At 38.6% G+C, this 25,041-nt stretch overlaps 1 protein-coding gene across 2 annotated transcripts; it reads left to right on the forward strand.

Annotated features, from left to right (window-relative positions):
• The first annotated feature begins 908 nt into the window (after positions 1 to 908).
• LOC131722733 (gastrula zinc finger protein XlCGF26.1-like) lies at positions 909 to 24,078 on the forward strand. 2 transcript variants are annotated; one of them, XM_059015755.1, is made up of 4 exons: positions 914 to 1,059; positions 2,827 to 2,944; positions 17,862 to 19,832; positions 20,312 to 23,726. In XM_059015755.1, the coding sequence occupies exons 3-4, from the start codon at positions 17,897 to 17,899 to the stop codon at positions 20,335 to 20,337; spliced, it is 1,962 nt and encodes a 653-aa protein (XP_058871738.1). In that variant the 5' UTR covers positions 914 to 1,059; positions 2,827 to 2,944; positions 17,862 to 17,896; the 3' UTR covers positions 20,338 to 23,726. The 2 variants fall into 2 exon arrangements, with proteins under 2 accessions (XP_058871737.1, XP_058871738.1); XM_059015754.1 differs by having other exon boundaries at positions 909 to 1,059; positions 17,862 to 24,078.
• The last annotated feature ends 963 nt before the right edge of the window (positions 24,079 to 25,041 follow it).

Below are 25,041 nucleotides of genomic sequence, written 5' to 3' on the forward strand. Positions count from 1 at the left end.
GTCTTTAATTAACTCCTATTTATTTTAAAGAGGTAAACCACCTGTTCATTTTACAAAACTAGAACCACACAGCTGAGTAATACACTGTATTTCAAGCCCTCTTCAGCACTCTCAGTGTGTTTAGTTTTTCATGTTGTAACATTAACATGATGTCTTGTCCTTTTTTAAATCAATAGCAGTTAATTAAAGGCTGGAGGAAGCGCTTTGATAACGCGTCCCCTCGAGTCTCACAGAGCAGCGCACTCCTTGGCGTGTCTCATTGCTGGTGACTCTTCTGCTGCTGTGGACGCGGCTCTGTTGCCTGGTTTAGTTCGCAGCGCAGTCTGAGGAAGAGTCTAAATCTGTGCCGCTGGACAGCAGGGAGGAATACTGTCCTGGATAAAGAATAGGAGACAAGAATACAGTTTAAGAGAAACTAAATAAAAGCATGGGGTAGAAATAGCAGAGGCTACTGCCTGGAAGTTTACTCGTAAAGAATGACCTTTCTGCGACCCTGTGCTGTATTTACCAAAAACAAGTTCACACGCCCTGAACCTGCAAGACTAGCGAAGAGAAAGCTATGAAACTGCGAGCATGCCTGCGCCATTGTGGATCTGTTTGTGACAACGGCGCTCAACTTGAATTAACCTGATATACTTCTAAAACATTATCAGGGGTATCGCGTTAGTGTTTGAACATCTCATTCGGAAGAAGAGGACGGGAAATATCAATATAATTACACGAAACACAGATTATATATCTGCGTGAAACTCGCAGCATCGACGCTGCTGCAGCCTGATAGAGAAAGGACTATACCAACTCCGGCATGGGGGAGGGGGTACCTGAATACAAATTGCATTCACTGGGAAAAATATAGAGCTACAAACAGCTCGATTATGATGTTAAAACTGAAAGTCATATTCATTTTTTATTAAAGGATCCCCGGTATCACGATTCCCTTTGCGGTCCATATTAGATGAATTGTTAAACCGCGCTGATCGGTTTGTATTTTGTGATTGGTATATTCCTCGTTCTGTGGGAGACAGACCCGTTCAGACACTGAGGGAGAGCAGAGAGGAGGTGAGAGAGTCTGCATGGAGCTCTACAATGTGTTTATAAACTACAGAGCGCTGTTATATTGTATTATTTTGAAAGGTCCGGGTTGTAGTGTGGTAGGAGCGCGTTGTTTTATCCGTTCAGACACTGAGGGAGAGCAGAGAGGAGGTGAGAGAGTCTGCATGGAGCTCTACAATGTGTTTATAAACTACAGAGCGCTGTTATATTGTATTATTTTGAAAGGTCCGGGTTGTAGTGTGGTAGGAGCGCGTTGTTTTATCCGTTCAGACACTGAGGGAGAGCAGAGAGGAGGTGAGAGAGTCTGCATGGAGCTCTACAATGTGTTTATAAACTACAGAGCGCTGTTATATTGTATTATTTTGAAAGGTCCGGGTTGTAGTGTGGTAGGAGCGCGTTGTTTTATCCGTTCAGACACTGAGGGAGAGCAGAGAGGAGGTGAGAGAGTCTGCATGGAGCTCTACAATGTGTTTATAAACTACAGAGCGCTGTTATATTGTATTATTTTGAAAGGTCCGGGTTGTAGTGTGGTAGGAGCGCGTTGTTTTATCCGTTCAGACACTGAGGGAGAGCAGAGAGGAGGTGAGAGAGTCTGCATGGAGCTCTACAATGTGTTTATAAACTACAGAGCGCTGTTATATTGTATTATTTTGAAAGGTCCGGGTTGTAGTGTGGTAGGAGCGCGTTGTTTTATCCGTTCAGACACTGAGGGAGAGCAGAGAGGAGGTGAGAGAGTCTGTATGGAGCTCTACAATGTGTTTATAAACTACAGAGCGCTGTTATATTGTATTATTTTGAAAGGTCCGGGTTGTAGTGTGGTAGGAGCGCGTTGTTTTATCCGTTCAGACACTGAGGGAGAGCAGAGAGGAGGTGAGAGAGTCTGCATGGAGCTCTACAATGTGTTTATAAACTACAGAGCGCTGTTATATTGTATTATTTTGAAAGGTCCGGGTTGTAGTGTGGTAGGAGCGCGTTGTTTTATCCGTTCAGACACTGAGGGAGAGCAGAGAGGAGGTGAGAGAGTCTGCATGGAGCTCTACAATGTGTTTATAAACTACAGAGCGCTGTTATATTGTATTATTTTGAAAGGTCCGGGTTGTAGTGTGGTAGGAGCGCGTTGTTTTTGTGTGTGTGTGTTGTATTTGTGAAGCGGCGTGGCTGTGTCAAATTTAACTCGTTATGAAAACATCTAGCGGGTAAATAATGTCTGGCGGACTGGCAATGTTTGGCATGATTTTTTATTTTTTTTTGTATTCCTGAAACAGCCTAGCAATCGGGAATTTTTTTAAAAAAAGAGATAAAATATATATTTCGGTATAAAATAATTATTTCACTGACTGCAGTGTGTGTTCAAGTGTACCATTAAGATTGTAACAGGAGCGGTTTCCAAAGCGTGAATCCTGAGCACATCCCATTGTTTTACACTTACCTGAACACGCATGTGAAACTGGCTTTCTATCCCGCTTAATCTTGTATTGATCCGGGTCCTGTCATTCCCGTCGTGCATCTGTGTGATGGACAGTTTTGTTCCCGCTCTTTCCACTGCAGTTCTCGTGCTGTAATCGTGCCCCCCCCCCTTCTCCCTTCCCCCTCCCCCCTCCACTCCCCCCTCCAAATAAACGGCCTCTTCCACAGTAACCTAATCTGTATTCCTGTAATCTCATAGTGCTGTATACATCTGTGAAAGTGAACCGAAGCAAATAATATATGAATTGTAAAAGAAAAAATCTCCGCTCTCCTTGAACTAAACTAAACATTTCAACACATTTTCAGATTTGGAGTGGCTGGTAACGGCTCTCACCTGAAGAGCAGAAAGGACACTGAGGAGACGGTCAGAGCGAGTGACTAGAGCACTAGAGCCGTGCTGCACATCCCACTGACAATACCTGAAGTAAGTGTCTCTCTCTCTATTCATTCAACTTCAGTCCGCTTCATACTGGGTTTATATTGTCTCATTGTAACTGAGTGTGTCAGAGCAGTCACTGTGTTACTGGGCAGGATTGTAATTGTGTGCAATGCTTTGTTTATTATTGTGACATTGTTGCTTAATATTACAGAAAGAAATGTGTCTGAAAGGCTAAGAGTTTAGCACAAGAATGCGCGTTACAGTACAATTAATCTCTGTTATTTTCACAGATTAAAAAGGGCTGATCACTTGCTTTTAAATTAATTTTTCCAGTAGATCTCTTTTCCATGACTCATTTCCGACTGTTTCTTAAGTGAACAGTACTGTGCAAGTTATTGCTCTGCACACAGAGGTGTCCTCAAATCAATACTATGCAAGTTATTGCTCTGCACACAGAGGTGCCTCAAATCAATACTATGCAAGTTATTGCTCTGCACACAGAGGTGCCTCAAATCAATACTATGCAAGTTATTGCTGTACACACAGAGGTGCCTCAGATCAATACTATGCAAGTTATTGCTCTGCACACAGAGGTGTCTTAAATCAATACTATGCAAGTTATTGCTCTGCACACAGAGGTGCCTCAAATCAATACTATGCAAGTTATTGCTCTGCACACAGAGGTGTCTCAAATCAATACTATGCAAGTTATTGCTGTACACACAGTTGTCCTCAAATCAGTAATTGCAGTAACATTCTAAACAATTAGCCTTGTTTTTAATAAGTAAAAACTTTATAAGGACAATGAAAAAGTGCCACGGCCATGAAAAAAAAAAAGTTGTATTTATCAAAAGCATCTCTCCCTGTATTTGTACTGAAGGGTGTCTATCAATGCAGGCTGTATTATTATTGTTCTCTTTGTGCCTTTACTTTACAGGCATTTAAAATTACTGTTAAAAAAACAACATTTTCATAAGTCCAGCTTCCATACACTGTAGCTATCAATGGTAGATGCATGTTTTAGTCACACATTTGTAAATATGTCACATTTTGACTCTGGGTATGTTACCAAGTTATTATTATTTATTTATTAGCAGACGCCCTTATCCAGGGCGACTTACAATTGTTACAAGATATCACATTATTTTTTTACATTCAGTTACCCATTTATACAGTTGGGTTTTTACTGGGTTAGCAATCTAGGTAAAGTACCTTGCTCAAGGGTACAGCAGCAGTGTCTCCACCTGGGATTGAACCCACGACCCTCCGGTCAAGAGTCCAGAGCCCTAACCACTACTCCACACTGCTGCCCAGTTACTAATATTACATTTTCTTGGGATGAAGGAAAATATTTTAGTGATTCAAAATAATGGTGTTTAAATTAAACCAAATGTCACAGCCATAACATTTTCTTGGTAAAGTTTCTATAAAAGTTGGATACTACATTATATATTTTGTTCAGACTTTCTCTGCAAAGCTAATTTTTTAAAATGTATGTTCTGGAATAAACATGTTGACCCTTTCTAATAGTAAGTGCCCAGATTAGCGTCATGGACGTGACAGTTCTGGATGTGACTGGTAGTAAACTTGATGAGATTGCAGAGTAATCCCATGTCTTATCATGCACAAGCTAAATATTAATTGAAATCACTGAAGGGCATCAGAGCACATTGTCATGAGACCATATAAACAGATCTCAAGACCAAACAATCACGTCGCTCATCTTAATGTGGATTAAAGTGTTTTCTGTCATCTGCTGGTCTTACATTTATCTGTTCATGTTAACGCCCCTCCATAGTAAAATGTTAAAATGACAGTTGGTGGCAATGTGCTGAAACACGCACATTTCATTGATTTACTGTAACATCAACAAAATACACGTACCTTTAAACTGCAGTCTCATCGTGTTAGTTCAGTCACTTCATTCAAAGCACTTGCGTTTCACTTTGCATCTCGTTATTATAACCATTCAGGACACACTTCAAGAAGCTTTTATTTCTTATTTCTGTGCCATTCTACATGTTTTTATTTAATAATAGGGGTGCTCTGATAATCGGGAGCCTGTCTGCATGGCACCGATGAGAGGAAATAAACACACACACAATCGTCTGTCTGCAGTGTGTGTTATTTTAGCCGGTAATGTACACCCATATACATGATTGAATTTCATCCAGCACAGAATTTAATGTTTGCTCAGGCATGCTTACTAATGATGCAAGAACATTGAGACACTCATTTTACCAGTGCTGTGTAACGTGTGATCACCCTGCAGTAAATAAGTCTCTAAAGAGCCGTGTTTGGATTTTTAATATCTGAAGACAACAATAGGATAGCGAGTTGTGTGCAGCAGAACAGACTTGATGCTGCATTAAATCCAGCGATGGACTGCGAGTAGAATATTATTCTGATGCTTTAAAAAAAAAAAATAGGTTGAATCCTAAATAACACTGATGGTTTAAAATTGTTATTATTATTATTATTATTATTATTAGTAATTGTGTATCTTGCTCAATCTCATTGGGTGCGGGTGTATTCTGTGGCTTTTTGAAGCTGTAATTGATTACTGTGCTGTCTTGTTCAGTAACTAATTCAAGTTTGTCTGAATTTTGTAAGCGGTTATTTTCATGAGATCTTTTTGTTTTTGATGAAGTGAACAGTTTAAGCTGTGCTTCATTTTGAAGCAGTGTATGCTTACAATAAGAATGGAACGGCCGCTGCTGTAGTTCACATTGCCAGACTGTGTTTCTTTTCTACTGTACAGTACAGGTAGAGGTTATGATACGCAATGCTAGACAGCAAGTGGCTATACAAATTAATGTCACCTTGTATATTTTTACTAGTACAAATGCAAAATGTTATTTTTGTGTGACTGTTGTAAAACAAATGTATAAATTGCTGTCCAGCACACAGTATAATACTTCGTTATTCTTTGTATTCATTTTCTGAAGTAAATGCAACACGTAAACAATACCTGTTCATTTTAACATTCATAATTGTAAAACAGTTTCAATTTGGCCCTGGGTCTTGTTCTAGTAGTTTACAATAGCTTACATGCACTGTCTATTATTATCGGCATCGGTCGATATGGACAGAGAACCATCGACTATCAGCATCAGACAAGAAAATCTTTATCAGTGCACCCCGAATTACTGCAGCACTTCATGACTGTCACTACATTACTTTATACTCTGAATTACTGCAGCACTTCATGACTGTCAGCACATTACTTTATACTCTGAATTACTGCAGCACTTCATGACTGTCAGCACATTACTTTATACTCTGAATTACTGCAGCACTTCATCACTGTCAGCACATTACTTTATACTCTGAATTACTGCAGCACTTCATGACTGTCAGCACATTACTTTATACTCTGAATTACTGCAGCACTTCATGACTGTCACTACATTACTTTATACTCTGAATTACTGCAGCACTTCATCACTGTCAGCACATTACTTTATACTCTGAATTACTGCAGCACTTCATGACTGTCAGCACATTACTTTATACTCTGAATTACTGCAGCACTTCATGACTGTCACTACATTACTTTATACTCTGAATTACTGCAGCACTTCATGACTGTCAGCACATTACTTTATACTCTGAATTACTGCAGCACTTCATGACTGTCAGCACATTACTTTATACTCTGAATTACTGCAGCACTTCATGACTGTCACTACATTACTTTATACTCTGAATTACTGCAGCACTTCATGACTGTCACTACATTACTTTATACTCTGAATTACTGCAGCACTTCATGACTGTCAGCACATTACTTTATACTCTGAATTACTGCAGCACTTCATGACTGTCAGCACATTACTTTATACTCTGAATTACTGCAGCACTTCATGACTGTCACTACATTACTTTATACTCTGAATTACTGCAGCACTTCATGACTGTCAGCACATTACTTTATACTCTGAATTACTGCAGCACTTCATGACTGTCAGTACATTACTTTATACTCTGAATTACTGCAGCACTTCATGACTGTCACTACATTACTTTATACTCTGAATTACTGCAGCACTTCATGACTGTCAGCACATTACTTTATACTCTGAATTACTGCAGCACTTCATGACTGTCAGCACATTACTTTATACTCTGAATTACTGCAGCACTTCATGACTGTCAGCACATTACTTTATACTCTGAATTACTGCAGCACTTCATGACTGTCACTACATTACTTTATACTCTGAATTACTGCAGCACTTCATCACTGTCAGCACATTACTTTATACTCTGAATTACTGCAGCACTTCATGACTGTCACTACATTACTTTATACTCTGAATTACTGCAGCACTTCATGACTGTCAGCACATTACTTTATACTCTGAATTACTGCAACACTTCATGACTGTCAGTACATTACTTTATACTCTGAATTACTGCAGCACTTCATGACTGTCAGCACATTACTTTATACTCTGAATTACTGCAGCACTTCATCACTGTCACTACATTACTTTATACTCTGAATTACTGCAGCACTTCATGACTGTCAGCACATTACTTTATACTCTGAATTACTGCAGCACTTCATGACTGTCAGCACATTACTTTATACTCTGAATTACTGCAACACTTCATGACTGTCAGTACATTACTTTATACTCTGAATTACTGCAGCACTTCATGACTGTCACTACATTACTTTATACTCTGAATTACTGCAGCACTTCATGACTGTCAGCACATTACTTTATACTCTGAATTACTGCAGCACTTCATGACTGTCACTACATTACTTTATACTCTGAATTACTGCAGCACTTCATGACTGTCAGCACATTACTTTATACTCTGAATTACTGCAGCACTTCATGACTGTCACTACATTAGTTTATACTCTGAATTACTGCAGCACTTCATGACTGTCAGCACATTACTTTATACTCTGAATTACTGCAGCACTTCATGACTGTCAGCACATTACTTTATACTCTGAATTACTGCAGCACTTCATGACTGTCACTACATTACTTTATACTCTGAATTACTGCAGCACTTCATGACTGTCAGCACATTACTTTATACTCTGAATTACTGCAGCACTTCATGACTGTCAGTACATTACTTTATACTCTGAATTACTGCAGCACTTCATGACTGTCACTACATTACTTTATACTCTGAATTACTGCAGCACTTCATGACTGTCAGCACATTACTTTATACTCTGAATTACTGCAGCACTTCATGACTGTCAGCACATTACTTTATACTCTGAATTACTGCAGCACTTCATGACTGTCAGCACATTACTTTATACTCTGAATTACTGCAGCACTTCATGACTGTCACTACATTACTTTATACTCTGAATTACTGCAGCACTTCATGACTGTCAGCACATTACTTTATACTCTGAATTACTGCAGCACTTCATGACTGTCAGCACATTACTTTATACTCTGAATTACTGCAGCACTTCATGACTGTCACTACATTACTTTATACTCTGAATTACTGCAGCACTTCATGACTGTCAGCACATTACTTTATACTCTGAATTACTGCAGCACTTCATGACTGTCAGTACATTACTTTATACTCTGAATTACTGCAGCACTTCATGACTGTCACTACATTACTTTATACTCTGAATTACTGCAGCACTTCATGACTGTCAGCACATTACTTTATACTCTGAATTACTGCAGCACTTCATGACTGTCAGCACATTACTTTATACTCTGAATTACTGCAGCACTTCATGACTGTCAGCACATTACTTTATACTCTGAATTACTGCAGCACTTCATGACTGTCACTACATTACTTTATACTCTGAATTACTGCAGCACTTCATCACTGTCAGCACATTACTTTATACTCTGAATTACTGCAGCACTTCATGACTGTCACTACATTACTTTATACTCTGAATTACTGCAGCACTTCATGACTGTCAGCACATTACTTTATACTCTGAATTACTGCAACACTTCATGACTGTCAGTACATTACTTTATACTCTGAATTACTGCAGCACTTCATGACTGTCAGCACATTACTTTATACTCTGAATTACTGCAGCACTTCATCACTGTCACTACATTACTTTATACTCTGAATTACTGCAGCACTTCATGACTGTCAGCACATTACTTTATACTCTGAATTACTGCAGCACTTCATGACTGTCAGCACATTACTTTATACTCTGAATTACTGCAACACTTCATGACTGTCAGTACATTACTTTATACTCTGAATTACTGCAGCACTTCATGACTGTCACTACATTACTTTATACTCTGAATTACTGCAGCACTTCATGACTGTCAGCACATTACTTTATACTCTGAATTACTGCAGCACTTCATGACTGTCACTACATTACTTTATACTCTGAATTACTGCAGCACTTCATGACTGTCAGCACATTACTTTATACTCTGAATTACTGCAGCACTTCATGACTGTCACTACATTAGTTTATACTCTGAATTACTGCAGCACTTCATGACTGTCAGCACATTACTTTATACTCTGAATTACTGCAGCACTTCATGACTGTCAGTACATTACTTTATACTCTGAATTACTGAAGCACTTCATTACTTTATACTCTGAATTACTGCAGCACTTCATGACTGTCAGTACATTACTTTATACTCTGAATTACTGAAGCACTTCATTACTTTATACTCTGAATTACTGCAGCACTTCATGACTGTCACTACATTACTTTATACTCTGAATTACTGCAGCACTTCATGACTGTCAGCACATTACTTTATACTCTGAATTACTGCAGCACTTCATGACTGTCACTACATTACTTTATACTCTGAATTACTGCAGCACTTCGTGACTGTCAGCACATTACGTTATACTCTGAATTACTGCAGCACTTCATGACTGTCAGCACATTACTTTATACTCTGAATTACTGCAGCACTTCATGACTGTCACTACATTACTTTATATTCTGAATTACTGCAGCACTTCATCACTGTCAGCACATTACTTTATACTCTGAATTACTGCAGCACTTCATGACTGTCAGCACATTACTTTATACTCTGAATTACTGCAGCACTTCATGACTGTCAGCACATTACTTTATACTCTGAATTACTGCAGCACTTCATGACTGTCACTACATTACTTTATACTGTGAATTACTGCAGCACTTCATGACTGTCAGCACATTACTTTATACTCTGAATTTTTTGCCATAAAACATCTGCTGCAAATAAAGTATTTTTTGTTGTAGAGGAAAAAAAGAAAAGAGATGAGTCCCCTTTGGTTATATTATTATTATTATTATTTGTATTATTAATAGAGATGAGTGTCCTTTGGTTATATTATTATTATTTGTATTATTAATAGAGATGAGTGCCCTTTGGTTATATTATTATTATTTGTATTATTAATAGAGATGAGTGCCCTTTGGTTATATTATTGTTATTTGTATTATTAATAGAGATGAGTGCCCTTTGTTTATATTATTATTATTTGTATTATTAATAGAGATGAGTGCCCTTTGGTTATATTATTATTATTTGTATTATTAATAGAGATGAGTGTCCTTTGGTTATATTATTATTATTTGTATTATTAATAGAGATGAGTGTTCTTTGTTTATATTATTATTATTTGTATTATTAATAGAGATGAGTGTCCTTTGGTTATATTATTATTATTTGTATTATTAATAGAGATGAGTGCCCTTTGGTTATATTATTATTATTTGTATTATTAATAGAGATGAGTGCCCTTTGGTTATATTATTGTTATTTGTATTATTAATAGAGATGAGTGCCCTTTGTTTATATTATTATTATTTGTATTATTAATAGAGATGAGTGCCCTTTGGTTATATTATTATTATTTGTATTATTAATAGAGATGAGTGTCCTTTGGTTATATTATTATTATTTGTATTATTAATAGAGATGAGTGTTCTTTGTTTATATTATTATTATTTGTATTATTAATAGAGATGAGTGTCCTTTGGTTATATTATTATTATTTGTATTATTAATAGAGATGAGTGTTCTTTGTTTATATTATTATTATTTGTATTATTAATAGAGATGAGTGTCCTTTGGTTATATTATTATTATTTGTATTATTAATAGAGATGAGTGCCCTTTGGTTATATTATTATTATTTGTATTATTAATAGAGATGAGTGCCCTTTGTTTATATTATTATTATTTGTATTATTAATAGAGATGAGTGTCCTTTGGTTATATTATTATTATTTGTATTATTAATAGAGATGAGTGTTCTTTGTTTATATTATTATTATTATTTGTATTATTAATAGAGATGAGTGCTCTTTGGTTATATTATTATTATTATTTGTATTATTAATAGAGATGAGTGCCCTTTGGTTATATTATTATTATTTGTATTATTAATAGAGATGAGTGCCCTTTGGTTATATTATTATTATTTGTATTATTAATAGAGATGAGTGTCCTTTGGTTATATTATTATTATTTGTATTATTAATAGAGATGAGTGTTCTTTGGTTATATTATTATTATTTGTATTATTAATAGAGATGAGTTCCCTTTGTTTATTATTATTATTTGTATTATTAATAGAGATGAGTGTCCTTTGGTTATATTATTATTATTTGTATTATTAATAGAGATGAGTGCCCTTTGGTTATATTATTATTATTATTTGTATTATTAATAGAGATGAGTGTCCTTTGGTTATATTATTATTATTTGTATTATTAATAGAGATGAGTGCCCTTTGTTTATATTATTATTATTTGTATTATTAATAGAGATGAGTGTCCTTTGGTTATATTATTATTACTATTTGTATTATTAATAGAGATGAGTGTCCTTTGGTTATATTATTATTATTATTTGTATTATTAATAGAGATGAGTGTCCTTTGGTTATATTATTATTATTTGTATTATTAATAGAGATGAGTGCCCTTTGTTTATATTATTATTATTTGTATTATTAATAGAGATGAGTGCCTTTTGTTTATATTATTATTATTTGTATTATTAATAGAGATGAGTGCCCTTTGGTTATATTATTATTATTATTATTTGTATTATTAATAGAGATGAGTGCTCTTTGGTTATATTATTATTATTTGTATTATTAATAGAGATGAGTGCCCTTTGTTTATATTATTATTATTTGTATTATTAATAGAGATGAGTGCCCTTTGTTTATATTATTATTATTTGTATTATTAATAGAGATGAGTGCTCTTTGGTTATATTATTATTATTATTTGTATTATTAATAGAGATGAGTGCTCTTTGGTTATATTATTATTTGTATTCTTGTTTGCGGTGCGGATGAAATGCCGCTGCCATTATTTGTTATTGTTTTGTATTTTGTATTTTAAAAACCTCGTGAGGATGCGTGACTGATCAGCTACTGATTATTTAACTAGCTGACAGTCACGCATCCTTATTAAACTCGTGCAGACTTTGGCCGAGGGGTAATAATTAATTAACAGCTAGTTAACCCCTCGGCCAGAATATAAAATACGTGCTGGCTGAAAACCAGCACGATACGTGTTTGGTTCCTTTTGTTTTGTGTTTGTTTAAGTCTTTTATTTACTATTGTTTAATAAATGAACTGAATGCCGTAGCGTTTCAGTGTTGCCCCGCCAGTACCTGTTTGTTTTGGTTTTGTGTTTCTGGTCTGAAGTCATGCACTGCAAGCCATCTTGTTCACAATCTCCTATTTAAAATAACACATCTGCAATCATTTCAGTCTTGAATGCAGAAAATAACTATAAACAGATGTGGCAATGAATTAACAAAGTTATGTGAAACAAGTCAGTTTTGAGTTTTGTGCATTTTCAGATTAACACTTGAACCGCCGAAAGGTTCATTTGGCGTCTATTTTAAAACAGCTTCGATATGAAAATGAAAAACAATCGGATACAACTTCATATTTTTTATTTATGAACACCATATATAACATTTGCACAGCAAAAACACTGTATATCACATATACATAAATATGAAAACTGTAATACACATTACACAATAAACTACTGTGTAAACAGGTGTAGAAAGTTGTATGCACATACAAAATTATAAAAAATAAATAACTAGTTCTAAAAATAAAACAAAAATATAACATAACAAGCGACATGAATGCGCTTTGAGGGAAACAGAGTTCAAAGGCACATCTATTACAGCTGTCTAATTAGTACAATCCACACAGAAAACACACTTTTCAACGTTACCAGTGCATGTGCCACAGACTGCCTGTTCACAACGGGCGCAGGCTTCCAGTGTTTTGTTTCTGTTGCATTTAGCAGCCTGGCCTTGTCTTTTCCTTCGTGTGCCAGTGGGTGCAGCGCTGGCTGAAGGTTGAGGGGCATTTGCAAGCCGGATTGCACTTCTCTGATCAAAATGTTTCTGCTGCAGCTCCAGGGCTAGCTGCAGAATGAAGTTCCTCCGGGAGATTGTGTTCCCGGTGCACTCCTTGTACAAAACAAAAGCCAGGTCCAAAACATAAAAAAAACAGCCACAGGCCACCTGCGAGAACCACCTTTGATAGAATACTGCCGTGCTATTTGATCAAGTACATCCACACCATACTCCGTTGTGTTGTAAAGTGAAACACTCTCTGGCTTTCGTTTAGCTTTGTCCTGATGGTCACTGATTTATGCAGAGAGCTTAGAATTAATAATAATAATAATAATAATAATAATAATAATAATAATAATAATAATAATAATAGTAGTAGTAGTAATAATAATAATAATAATAATAATAATAATAATATATGATGTGTAGAATGACTTTCATCAGTGTTTCAAGCACTCAACAGGATTATAATAGGCGGTTGTATTGCAATGTTTTACTGTTCTGTATTTAATATGCATTTTTTGTAAATGGCCCCAACATTTAATCTCAACCTTGTGGGATAAGCCATTACAAAGAAACATTTCAAGAATAATGTCTCATATAAGATTGTTAGTGATATGAGCGAGTTTCTGAAAATTTGCTCGGTGATTTCATTTCCTGCAAATGGTGAAAGTGCTATTTTAATGATATTTCTGTAAGTTTCAGTAGTTTGACATGTACAAAAGCAGCTGACAGCACTTACATCATTATATAATAATTGGATTGTTAGGGAACTTGTAAATAAATGACCTACCTGCTTGAAAAATCATACTGTTAGTTGGATGGGAAAATGTTTATTTGCATGTAAATCATTTTATTATGTGAAGATTGGAACTAAGTTTTAGGCTACCAATAATCAGGATGATAATTAGAATTAATAATAGAAATGCTAAACTGGAAAATGCTGTCAATCTGTCTGCGGGGTAGGTTTTCTCTGGAGGGTTCCCAGCCCAGAATAAAGAAAAGGAGACTCTCGCTCTCTAAACTAGGAGGGCTATCCTTGCCTGTTCTTGAGAAATATTATTTGGCTGCAAGGCTATATTCGGTGCAATACTGGATTTTCAAAAATGTTAATGCCGGATGTACCCACATGAAACCATTTGGAAAACTATCTGACTATTCTCTCCTAACTTGTCCCAAAAAACAGCTGCTATAAATCATTCATATGTGAACGATGATGTCATGGTGACGGTAGATGCTCATTTTAAGGCGTTTTAAACAACCATTGGTTGCTTACCAAATGACTGACAACTCCAAAGGCTCCAACAACCAATCAGGGATGGTTTTATATACTTTCAAAACAAAAGCAGTTGGACAGAAAGCTAGATGAGTTTGTTTATTTATTTTTTTCTCTGTTTGGAGATTTGGCGATCACAGTACAAGCTTACCAGAAAACAAAATATTCATAGGATAAACATCACAGATGACCGTCCAATCAAAATGCATTTCACTGAAGCCCCAGCCCAAGAGAAATACATTTTATTATGAGGTGCAGCATTTCAGTATCTTAGGTTTCGGTTTAGACGACTGGTATATACCATGATTTTAAAGTGCAGCATTACTAGAGAGCAGATTAAATTTCTTTACAGTACCAGGAATGCTTACCGACTGTGGCAAAGTGGTTTGCAGTGTACAGGTGCAGGAGTGATGAGGTGTGTAATTATCAGACAGAGATTTGTAATCCAGTTGGAAGTCATTTATTTTTAACAATCCAGGTCTGGTGACCAAATAATGATCCCTGGCAATACACAGCAATGTGTAGAGCACGGGGTAAATAATAACGGGTTTGCAGTCTCAAATAAAACACACACGTATCCCTCCTACAATATAAATACACGGTCACCAGTCCTGGGTGCGTGCTGTAGTGCTCGTGGTGGGTTGTACAGATTTATCAGTGACAATAGTGCCGTGCTGTTCCAGGTTTTGTGCTGGCCCTTGGCAACAGCTCTGGAATGTGTTAGTCATCTATTAATACAACAACCAACAATTATAGGCAAAATAAAACACTCACGATAAGTTATCACGATACTGCACAGGTCCTTCCAGGTTATTTTCTCGTAACCAAAGCAAAGGAACAGATTGCGATTCTCCGTCCCCATTCATGCCGTCACACATGACCCCTTGGTAAACGAGTGCAGCTGCCCCTCCAATCTGCGACTGCCACGTCTTTTCCCTTCCAGGTCAATGAGTTAATTAACCGGAGTTCCACCCCCTTTCTAGCTGGCCCTTGAACCCTGGGAAAGAACTGTCGGGCCAGCCCGTCCAAGGTACAACTCTGTTCTCGCTACTTATCGCACTGACAGGTCAAGAGGGAGATTTACCACCAAGAATCACTGTGTTTCTGTCACACTGACCCAAAAGAAAACTTTAATTTTTATTACAGAAAGTGTTGATGAGTTGTCAGATCTGTCTGATGTTGAACTTCTTCACATTACGCAGCCATCAAACAATTTGGTGTAAAATGATCCTGATACACAAGTCGAAAGTCACGTTCTGTCAGTCAGACCTCAAACAGGTAGAATGTTCACCGGAGCGGAAGGGTTAAAAGCAGCAGGAGATGGTGCCTCCCTTCCAAATCGAGGCAGATCATTCCACACCTGTGGGGCTCTGAAGCTGAACGCTCTGCCACCTGCCTGCTTTCTCTGTGTCCTTGGAATACTTGTCATGGGTAAGAAAATACATGGGAGTTACTGTTTACATTTCCATGTGAGACGAGTTGTCAGACAGATGTGTAAATGAAGACAATAACACCTGTTTCTTGAAACATCTGATTTGCATGTTCTCAATGCTCCGCTCCATTTCTGATGACAGAATGAAATCTTAATTGGCACGGAATGACCACCTTGGAGTAGAAACACACAAATGACAGGCTTGCTGTTGATTTAAACACTTCCGCCTCTGTGTTCTGGGAGGGGAAATGTCTTCACACAAGGGGTGGTTGATATGATGTCATCGGGCACGCACTGCAGTTCAGGGGCTATGTGCGCGCATACGGGGCCAAAGCCAGCCTAGGTCTGTGCTCAAGTGTAAACAGGGGCTCAAATGATAGGAATCTTAATCTGATAGACCCTGTGACAAAGCACGAATGAATCTGAATCAACAATCTCCCTCTCGACCTGTGAGAGCACTGTACAGCAGGAATTGCGTGCCCCGTACTGAATGTTTCGGCAGTTCATTCCGGGGGCAGTCGGAAGCCGGCCATTCAGGAAAGGGATGGCGTCACGGTACCAGGAGTCCCCGCCCTAGTACGGTAAGCAAAGTTTCATTCATGAATTGGAAGAGACGTGATTGAACTAGCTATCGGAGGGGGCGGGGCTGAGGGTACCTTAGGGGGATGTGATGTCATAATCGGTTCCTTTGTTGTGGTTGATGGGAGGAAACGAGGACTGTTTGGAGCGAGGGTTAAGTGCTTTGTGTTTGTTTTGCAACCGTGTGTCTCTTATCATTCTCAGAATAATTAACCCTTTGCGGTCCTATGTCGGACCTGGTCGGACATTGCAATTATTCCTATCCGGTCCAATGTCGGACCCTGTCCGACATCATCAAAAAAACACAAATAACGGGTTTCTAGTCGTTTTTTCTCCGGAAAAAGCCGAGAAAACCATTCAATGGCCGAGTGGGAGCGACAGGAGCCGAGACAAGCCGATAAAAATAAAAAAAAGGACGTATCTCATGAATAGTCATACTTGCCCCTGGCATCGGATAGGGGCAATCATAAGGAAACAAGCTGACTGATACTGTATCAGCGCACAGAGAATATTACGGACATTTGCAGAGCTTTTTTGAGATGTTATAGTAATAAAATAATGACTTGGATCACGTTATTGAGGAGTTTGGTGATAAAATGAGTGATCAGGAGATGATTGATCGGTATGTACTATTATTATTATTATTATTATTATTATTATTATTATTATTTATTTATTTATTTATTAGCATATGTGAAAGCTATAGCAAACGAAAGGGTGGGGCGGGGCTGGAGATGCCTAATGAGTGCTTTGTTGATATGCAGGGCCTTTTAAACCCGTTTGACTGGGGAAAAAAAATATTTTTAAACAGCACGTCTAAAATTAACTGTGCATGTGAAAATAAATTGGACCTGACGTGCCTGACACGCACTTAATAAATGGACTGCAAATCTGGGAGCTGCAGTCTGGGCCCAGCGATTCACCCGGACTTCACCGCACCTGCACTTAATCAAGCATCGCTGTTTCCAGCACCGCACCTGCACTACGAGCACGCACTGTCCAGAGACGTGACTGTGTTTGTGTTGTGTTTGTGGTTTTTGTGATTATTATTAAGGGACTGCAACCCCTTGTTTTGATGCTGGCAATACCCATTGCTGGGTAGAGCCAGCTTTATTATTTAATTTTTGTTCAAGAAATAAAAAGGAACTTGAACCGTGAACTTTGGGTTTGTCCTTGTCTGGAGCACCTGCATCACCCTTTCACTACTCACTACAACCCACACATTCACAGACCCTGAGTCAGTTCAGGTCCGAGCTGTAAGTGTAAACACACCGATAGAGAACAGATCGTAATACTTCATTTCATTTTCTGCTTTCAGGACTGCCTTATCCTGGTGAAAGCCAAGGAACAAAGATGGAGTTGGTACCTATCTGCATTAAACAGGAGATGCCTGAACTGCAGCCTGTCCACATGAAAGAAGAGACTGAACTGGAGCCTGTCCACATGAAAGAAGAGACTGAACTGGAGCCTGTCCACATGAAAGAAGAGACTGAACTGGAGTCTGTCCACATTAAAGAAGAGACTGAACTGGGGCCTGTCCACATTAAAGAAGAGACTGAACTGGAGCCTGTCCACATTAAAGAAGAGACTGAACTGGAGCCTGTCCACATTAAAGAAGAAGAGACTGAACTGGAGCCTGTCCACATTAAAGAAGAAGAGACTGAACTGGAGCCTGTCCACATTAAAGAGGAAGAGACTGAACTGGAGCCTGTCCACATTAAAGAAGAGACTGAACTGGAGCCTGTGCACATGAAAGAGGAGACTGAACTGGAGCCTGTCCACATTAAAGAAGAAGAGACTGAACTGGAGCCTGTCCACATTAAAGAGGAAGAGGCTGAACTGGAGCCTGTCCACATTAAAGAAGAGACTGAACTGGAGCCTGTGCACATGAAAGAGGAGACTGAACTGGAGCCTGTCCACATTAAAGAAGAGGCTGAACTGGAGCCTGTCCACATTAAAGAAGAGACTGAACTGGAGCCTGTCCACATTAAAGAAGAGACTGAACTGGAGCCTGTCCACATTGAAGGGGAATCTGTTGACTTGTTTAAGGATACAGAAAATATATCCTGGCCAAAGATATTACATCAGTGTAATAAATGTGGGCAGAGCTTCAGCAAGCCAGGAAGCCTAAAAACACACCAGCAGAGTCACACTGGAGAGAAGCCGCACCACTGTACTGAATGTGGAAAGAGCTTCCGTGAGTTAGCAGTCCTAAAAAGACACCAGCGACTTCACACTGGAGAGAAGCCGTATCAATGTACTGTATGTGGGAAGTGCTTCAATGCGTCAGGAAGCCTAAAAAGACACCAGCGACTTCACACTGGAGAGAAGCCATATCAATGTACTGAATGTGGGAAAAGCTTCACTGAGAAAGGAAAACTAAACAAACACCAGCGAATTCACACTGGAGAGAAGCCGTATCAATGTACTGAATGTGGGAAGAGCTTTAGTGCGTCAGGAAACCTAAAAAAACACCAGCGAATTCACACTGGAGAGAAGCCGTATCAATGTACTGAATGTGGAAAGCGCTTCACTGACAAAGGAACTCGAAACAAACACCAGCTAATTCACACTGGAGAGAAGCTGTATCAGTGTATTGAATGTGGGAAGAGTTTCACTGTGTTAGGAAGCCTAAAAAGACACCATCGATTTCACACTAGAGAGAAGCCGTATCAATGTACTGAATGTGGAAAGCGCTTCACTGAGAAAGGAACACTAAACAAACACCAGCGAATTCACACTGGAGAGAAGCCGTATCAATGTACTGAATGTGGGAAGTGCTTCAATGCGTCAGGAAACCTAAAAACACACCAGCGACTTCACACTAGAGAGAAGCCGTATCAATGTACTGAATGTGGAAAGCGCTTCATTGACAAAGGAACACTAAACAAACACCAGCGAATTCACACTGGAGAGAAGCCGTATCAATGTACTGAATGTGGGAAGTGCTTCAATGCGTCAGGAAACCTAAAAACACACCAGCGACTTCACACTAGAGAGAAGCCATATCAATGTATTGAATGTGGAGAGAGCTTCACTAACAAAGGAAAACTAGAAAAACATCAGAGAATTCACACCGGAGAGAAGCCACACCACTGTACTGACTGTGGGAAGAGCTTCAATGTGTCAGGAAAACTAAAAATACACCAGCGCATTCACACTGGAGAGAAGCCATATCAATGTATTGAATGTGGAAAGAGCTTCACTGACAAAGAAAAATTAAAAAAACACCAGCGAATTCACACTGGAGAGAAGCCGTATCACTGTGTTGAATGTGGAGAGAGCTTCAGTGAGTCAGGAAACCTAAATAAACACCAGCGCAGTCACACTGGAGAGAAGCCGTATCACTGTGTTGAATGTGGGGAGAGCTTTAGGCAGTCAGGAACACTAAAAGAACACCAGCGCATTCACACTGGAGAGAAGCCGTATCATTGTGTTGAATGTGGGGAGAGCTTTAGGCAGTCAGGAACACTAAAAACACACCAGCGCAGTCACACTGGAGAGAAGCCGTATCATTGTGTTGAATGTGGGGAGAGCTTTAGGCAGTCAGGAACACTAAAAACACACCAGCGCAGTCACACTGGAGAGAAGCCGTATCACTGTCTTGAATGTGGGGAGAGCTTTAGGCAGTCAGGAACACTAAAAACACACCAGCGAATTCACACTGGATCCAGCCTCCCTCCTCTCCCAGTCCCTCACCTCTCCACCCTGCTTGCTTGAGTGTGTGGAGAGCTGTCTGATTCCTTGTCTCTCTCTCTCACCCTGCAGTAAATGAAGGGGGTCCCCAGGAGTGAGCCAGCCTGAATCCAGAGACACAGAGAAGAGGAGCGTGTCAAACTGAAGGAGACAGACCCATTCTTTCAGAATGAACTGCATTGGAAATTAATCTCACTTATCATGCTGTGAGGATTTATGCCAAGCTTGTTTCTGTGAACACATTAAACAACGTTGCCGATAACACATCATATTTTTAAAATACCATTACTGTACCAGTGTCGGTGAGAACAGAAGTGAATTATTTATAAGAAACTAAAACTAAAAATCTCTTCATGGGTGTGGCAGCAGTGTGCCCTTCATATTACTAGAATGGCCTGTAAGCTATTGCACCAGTGCAAGCACAAGCTGAAACAACCTTTTTTTCTTTTTTTTTTATTTCACGTGGTGCAAACTTTGCACTGGAGCAAGTGCTGTTTTGGGTTTGAATGAACTTGACTGCTTTGAGTGTTTAAAGGGCACATACAGACCTTTTATTTTATTGTGTTACATGTTCCCATGTGTTTACGTAAGGTGTTTATTGTTTTCATTTTTTTATACATTTTGACCACTTTTTTAAACTTTTAAATTGCATTCCCTGCCTCAAGATGGCTTCCCATGTACCTACATGGACCTCTCAGAACTACATTTCCCATCATCCTCCTCCTGCTCACATATGTAACTGAGATGAATTTACCAGTGAGCAGGAGGATGATGGGAAATGTAGTTCTGAGAGGTCCTTGAGGCAGTGAATGCAATTTAAAAGTTTAAAAAAGTGGACAAAATATAAAAATAAAACAACAAATTAAACAATATGCACACCTTCTGTAAGCAGTTGTAGACACATGGGAACATGCGACACAATCAAATAAAAAGGTCCTTATGCACCCTTTAAGTACTGAGAACCTCCAAGCTTGTTGTATACTGGAGCCCTGCTTCAATGCAGTGGGATTGAAATACAATTCCTATCATTTTTATTGTGTAAATTGCTGTGTGTGCAATTATGACAGACCCACAATATCAGAGCTGTATAAATATACTGTAAAGCATGAAAGGTTTGCAAGTAAAAGAGTCATAAAAGTTGCATTTACTCAAATCTGCAATACATACATGCTACAACATTACCATCATTACTACATTCATAGTTATACAGTTTATGAATAATTGATATAAACAATCTGCAGAGTGAAGTTGCCTCAGACTGTTTGACAGAAAGATAGCTGGTGCTTTTGTGGAATCACCATTAGCTGTTTATTCCTTTTGGGCAAAATATGGCTTGTTTGCTTGTATTTTGTATCAGTATGATATCATTAGAGTGACAATGCAGTACATCCAAAGGCAGGCTTAGTTATTTATAAAGGATTTCATTGACGTTGAGTTTGAGTTCCTGTATGTTTTCCAGTATCTGTGTGTATAAAGGGCACATTATTATGTTTCCATTACCTCTGTGTGTAAAAGGTTTGTCATTGTTTAAACTGTTAATGATTCCTGAGATACAGATCTGCAGTGGAACTGAACAAACCCAAGAGAGACATTGAAAAAGGGGAAGATGCTGCTGTTTGTGGTGAATATTCCCTGAAGATGATATTAATACATGAAAGTGTATTATAAATGTAACTGGACAGATTAATGCAATCTCTGTGTCTTGAAGAAAAAGGGCTCCTTTCCTGCAGACACACTGAACTGTGTGACCCCTGAACTAGGTGAGCAGGACTGGGTGGCATCTGGACTGGATTAGGCTAAAAGGACAGTTGAATTCTGTACAGATAATTCACAGCGGCAACAAGAAGCGGTTTGACGCGAGGAAGACATAAAGCATCGATGTCCTAGCGGAAAAGGACATTAAACATCAAAGGACTGAGTTTTAAGGTGCAAGATGAACAAATGACCAATGCAGATAGCAACCTAGCATAGAGAAATGCTATAAATATTCAAGCAAAACTAAACATGTTGTGCTCCACTTTGATTGCTAAACTAATTGCTGTCACTCTGTTATGCCAAGCTGCAACTCCAGGACTGTGACTGAGAACACGACCCAAAAAGGGAAGGCAAGCTAGTAAACGAGCAAATGCAGAGAGACTGAGTTTGCTGTAAGCCAGTATAGTTCCAGTTGCGTTTTCCTCTCATGAAACTAAATTAATTAATTGTAACACTATCACGTACAATTGAAATGTTAATTGTTTAGTTTGCACACCTTGTGTGTGAAATAACGTTTTAGTGAAACTTGATTAAGTAACTATAAGTAATCTATCTCATAGTTGGATGAAGAATGTATTTTAAAGTAATCTTGCTATATCGTTAAACAATTTACTATTAGTAAGCTTTAGTGTGATCTATTGTAAGATTGTCTGACCCATTTCAGTTTAGGCTGTATGTGTGTGTGTGAGTGTAAGCAGTGTCATATTTCACTGGCCCTGCTAGCTGCTTTAACGCAGGCTGAGAGCTTTGACTTTATGACTGTTATGCTTAGAAAACCAAGAGATTGACTTAATGACTTTTGTGATTTCTGTTTAATATTTGTGCTCTGAATACAATACTACTATTGATGAAACATTCCTTGTGTCTAGAGTGTGTATGTGGGTTCATAGTAAATCCTCAATCGTGTAAAACATCAAATAGGTTTTATAAGAGAACTAATCAATCTAGATAAAACTCTAAACTCTCAATTATAGAATTGTTCTTAGAGGCTTTGTGAAATGAGAAATGGGATTACCTCTGTGTCATGGAATTCCTTTGCTAGTGTATCATGATGTAAGCCCTGGAGTGTGGGCTCAGTCTTCATGAAATGAGAAATGGAATTCCTTTGCTAGTGTATCATGATGTAAGCCCTGGAGTGTGGGCTCAGTCTTCATGAAATGAGAAATGGAATTCCTTTGCTAGTGTCTCATGATGTAAGCCCTGGAGTGTGGGCTCAGTCTTCATGAAATGAGAAATGGAATTCCTTTGCTAGTGTATCATGATGTAAGCCCTGGAGTGTGGGCTCAGTCTTCATGAAATGAGAAATGGAATTCCTTTGCTAGTGTGTCATGATATAACCCTGGAGTGTGTGCTCAGTCTTCATGAAATGAGAAATGGGATTCCCTCTGTATCATGGAATTCCTTTGCTAGTGTCTCATGATGTAAGCCCTGGAGTGTGGGCTCAGTCTTCATTAAATGAGAAATGGAATTCCTTTGCTAGTGTCTCATGATGTAAGCCCTGGAGTGTGGGCTCAGTCTTCATGAAATGAGAAATGTGATTCCTTTGCTAGTGTATCATGATGTAAGCCCTGGAGTGTGGGCTCAGTCTTCATGAAATGAGAAATGGAATTCCTTTGCTAGTGTCTCATGATGTAAGCCCTGGAGTGTGGGCTCAGTCTTCATGAAATGAGAAAAGGAATTCCTTTGCTAGTGTCTCATGATGTAAGCCCTGGAGTGTGGGCTCAGTCTTCATGAAATGAGAAATGGGATTCCTTTGCTAGTGTCTCATGATGTAAGCCCTGGAGTGTGGGCTCAGTCTTCATGAAATGAGAAATGGAATTCCTTTGCTAGTGTATCATGATGTAAGCCCTGGAGTGTGGGCTCAGTCTTCATGAAATGAGAAATGGGATTCCCTCTGTATCATGGAATTCCTTTGCTAGTGTATCATGATGTAAGCCCTGGAGTGTGGGCTCAGTCCTCATGAAATGAGAAATGGAATTCCTTTGCTAGTGTCTCATGATGTAAGTCCTGGAGTGTGGGCTCAGTCTTCATGAAATGAGAAATGGAATTCCTTTGCTAGTGTATCATGATGTAAGCCCTGGAGTGTGGGCTCAGTCTTCATGAAATGAGAAATGGGATTCCTTTGCTAGTGTATCATGATGTAAGCCCTGGAGTGTGGGCTCAGTCTTCATGAAATGAGAAATGGAATTCCTTTGCTAGTGTATCATGATGTAAGCCCTGGAATGTGGGCTCAGTCTTCATGAAATGAGAAATGGGATTCCTTTGCTAGTGTATCATGATGTAAGCCCTGGAGTGTGGGCTCAGTCTTCATGAAATGAGAAATGGAATTCCTTTGCTAGTGTATCATGATGTAAGCCCTGGAGTGTGGGCTCAGTCTTCATGAAATGAGAAATGGGATTCCCTCTGTATCATGGAATTCCTTTGCTACTGTATCATGATGTAAGCCCTGGAGTGTGGGCTCAGTCTTCATGAAATGAGAAATGGAATTCCTTTGCTAGTGTATCATGATGTAAGCCGTGGAGTGTGGGCTCAGTCTTCATGAAATGAGAAATGGAATTCCTTTGCTAGTGTATCATGATGTAAGCCCTGGAGTATGGGCTCAGTCTTCATGAAATGAGAAATGGAATTCCTTTGCTAGTGTATCATGATGTAAGCCCTGGAGTGTGGGCTCAGTCTTCATGAAATGAGAAATGGAATTCCTTTGCTAGTGTCTCATGATGTCATCCCTGGAGTGTGGGCTCAGTCTTCATGAAATGAGAAATGGAATTCCTTTGCTAGTGTCTCATGATGTAAGCCCTGGAGTGTGGGCTCAGTCTTCATGAAATGAGAAATTTGATTCCTTTGCTAGTGTATCATGATGTAAGCCCTGGAGTGTGGGCTCAGTCTTCATGAAATGAGAAATGGAATTCCTTTGCTAGTGTCTCATGATGTAAGCCCTGGAGTGTGGGCTCAGTCTTCATGAAATGAGAAAAGGAATTCCTTTGCTAGTGTCTCATGATGTAAGCCCTGGAGTGTGGGCTCAGTCTTCATGAAATGAGAAATGGGAT

This window comes from Acipenser ruthenus, chromosome 51 (assembly GCF_902713425.1).
Source record: "Acipenser ruthenus chromosome 51, fAciRut3.2 maternal haplotype, whole genome shotgun sequence".
In the NCBI taxonomy this organism is placed as follows: domain Eukaryota; kingdom Metazoa; phylum Chordata; class Actinopteri; order Acipenseriformes; family Acipenseridae; genus Acipenser; species Acipenser ruthenus.

Bases quoted from the DNA above. Each gene is read 5' to 3' on its own strand.
- LOC131722733 (XM_059015754.1), top strand. From the start codon at position 17,897: ATGGAGTTGGTACCTATCTGCATTAAACAGGAGATGCCTGAACTGCAG.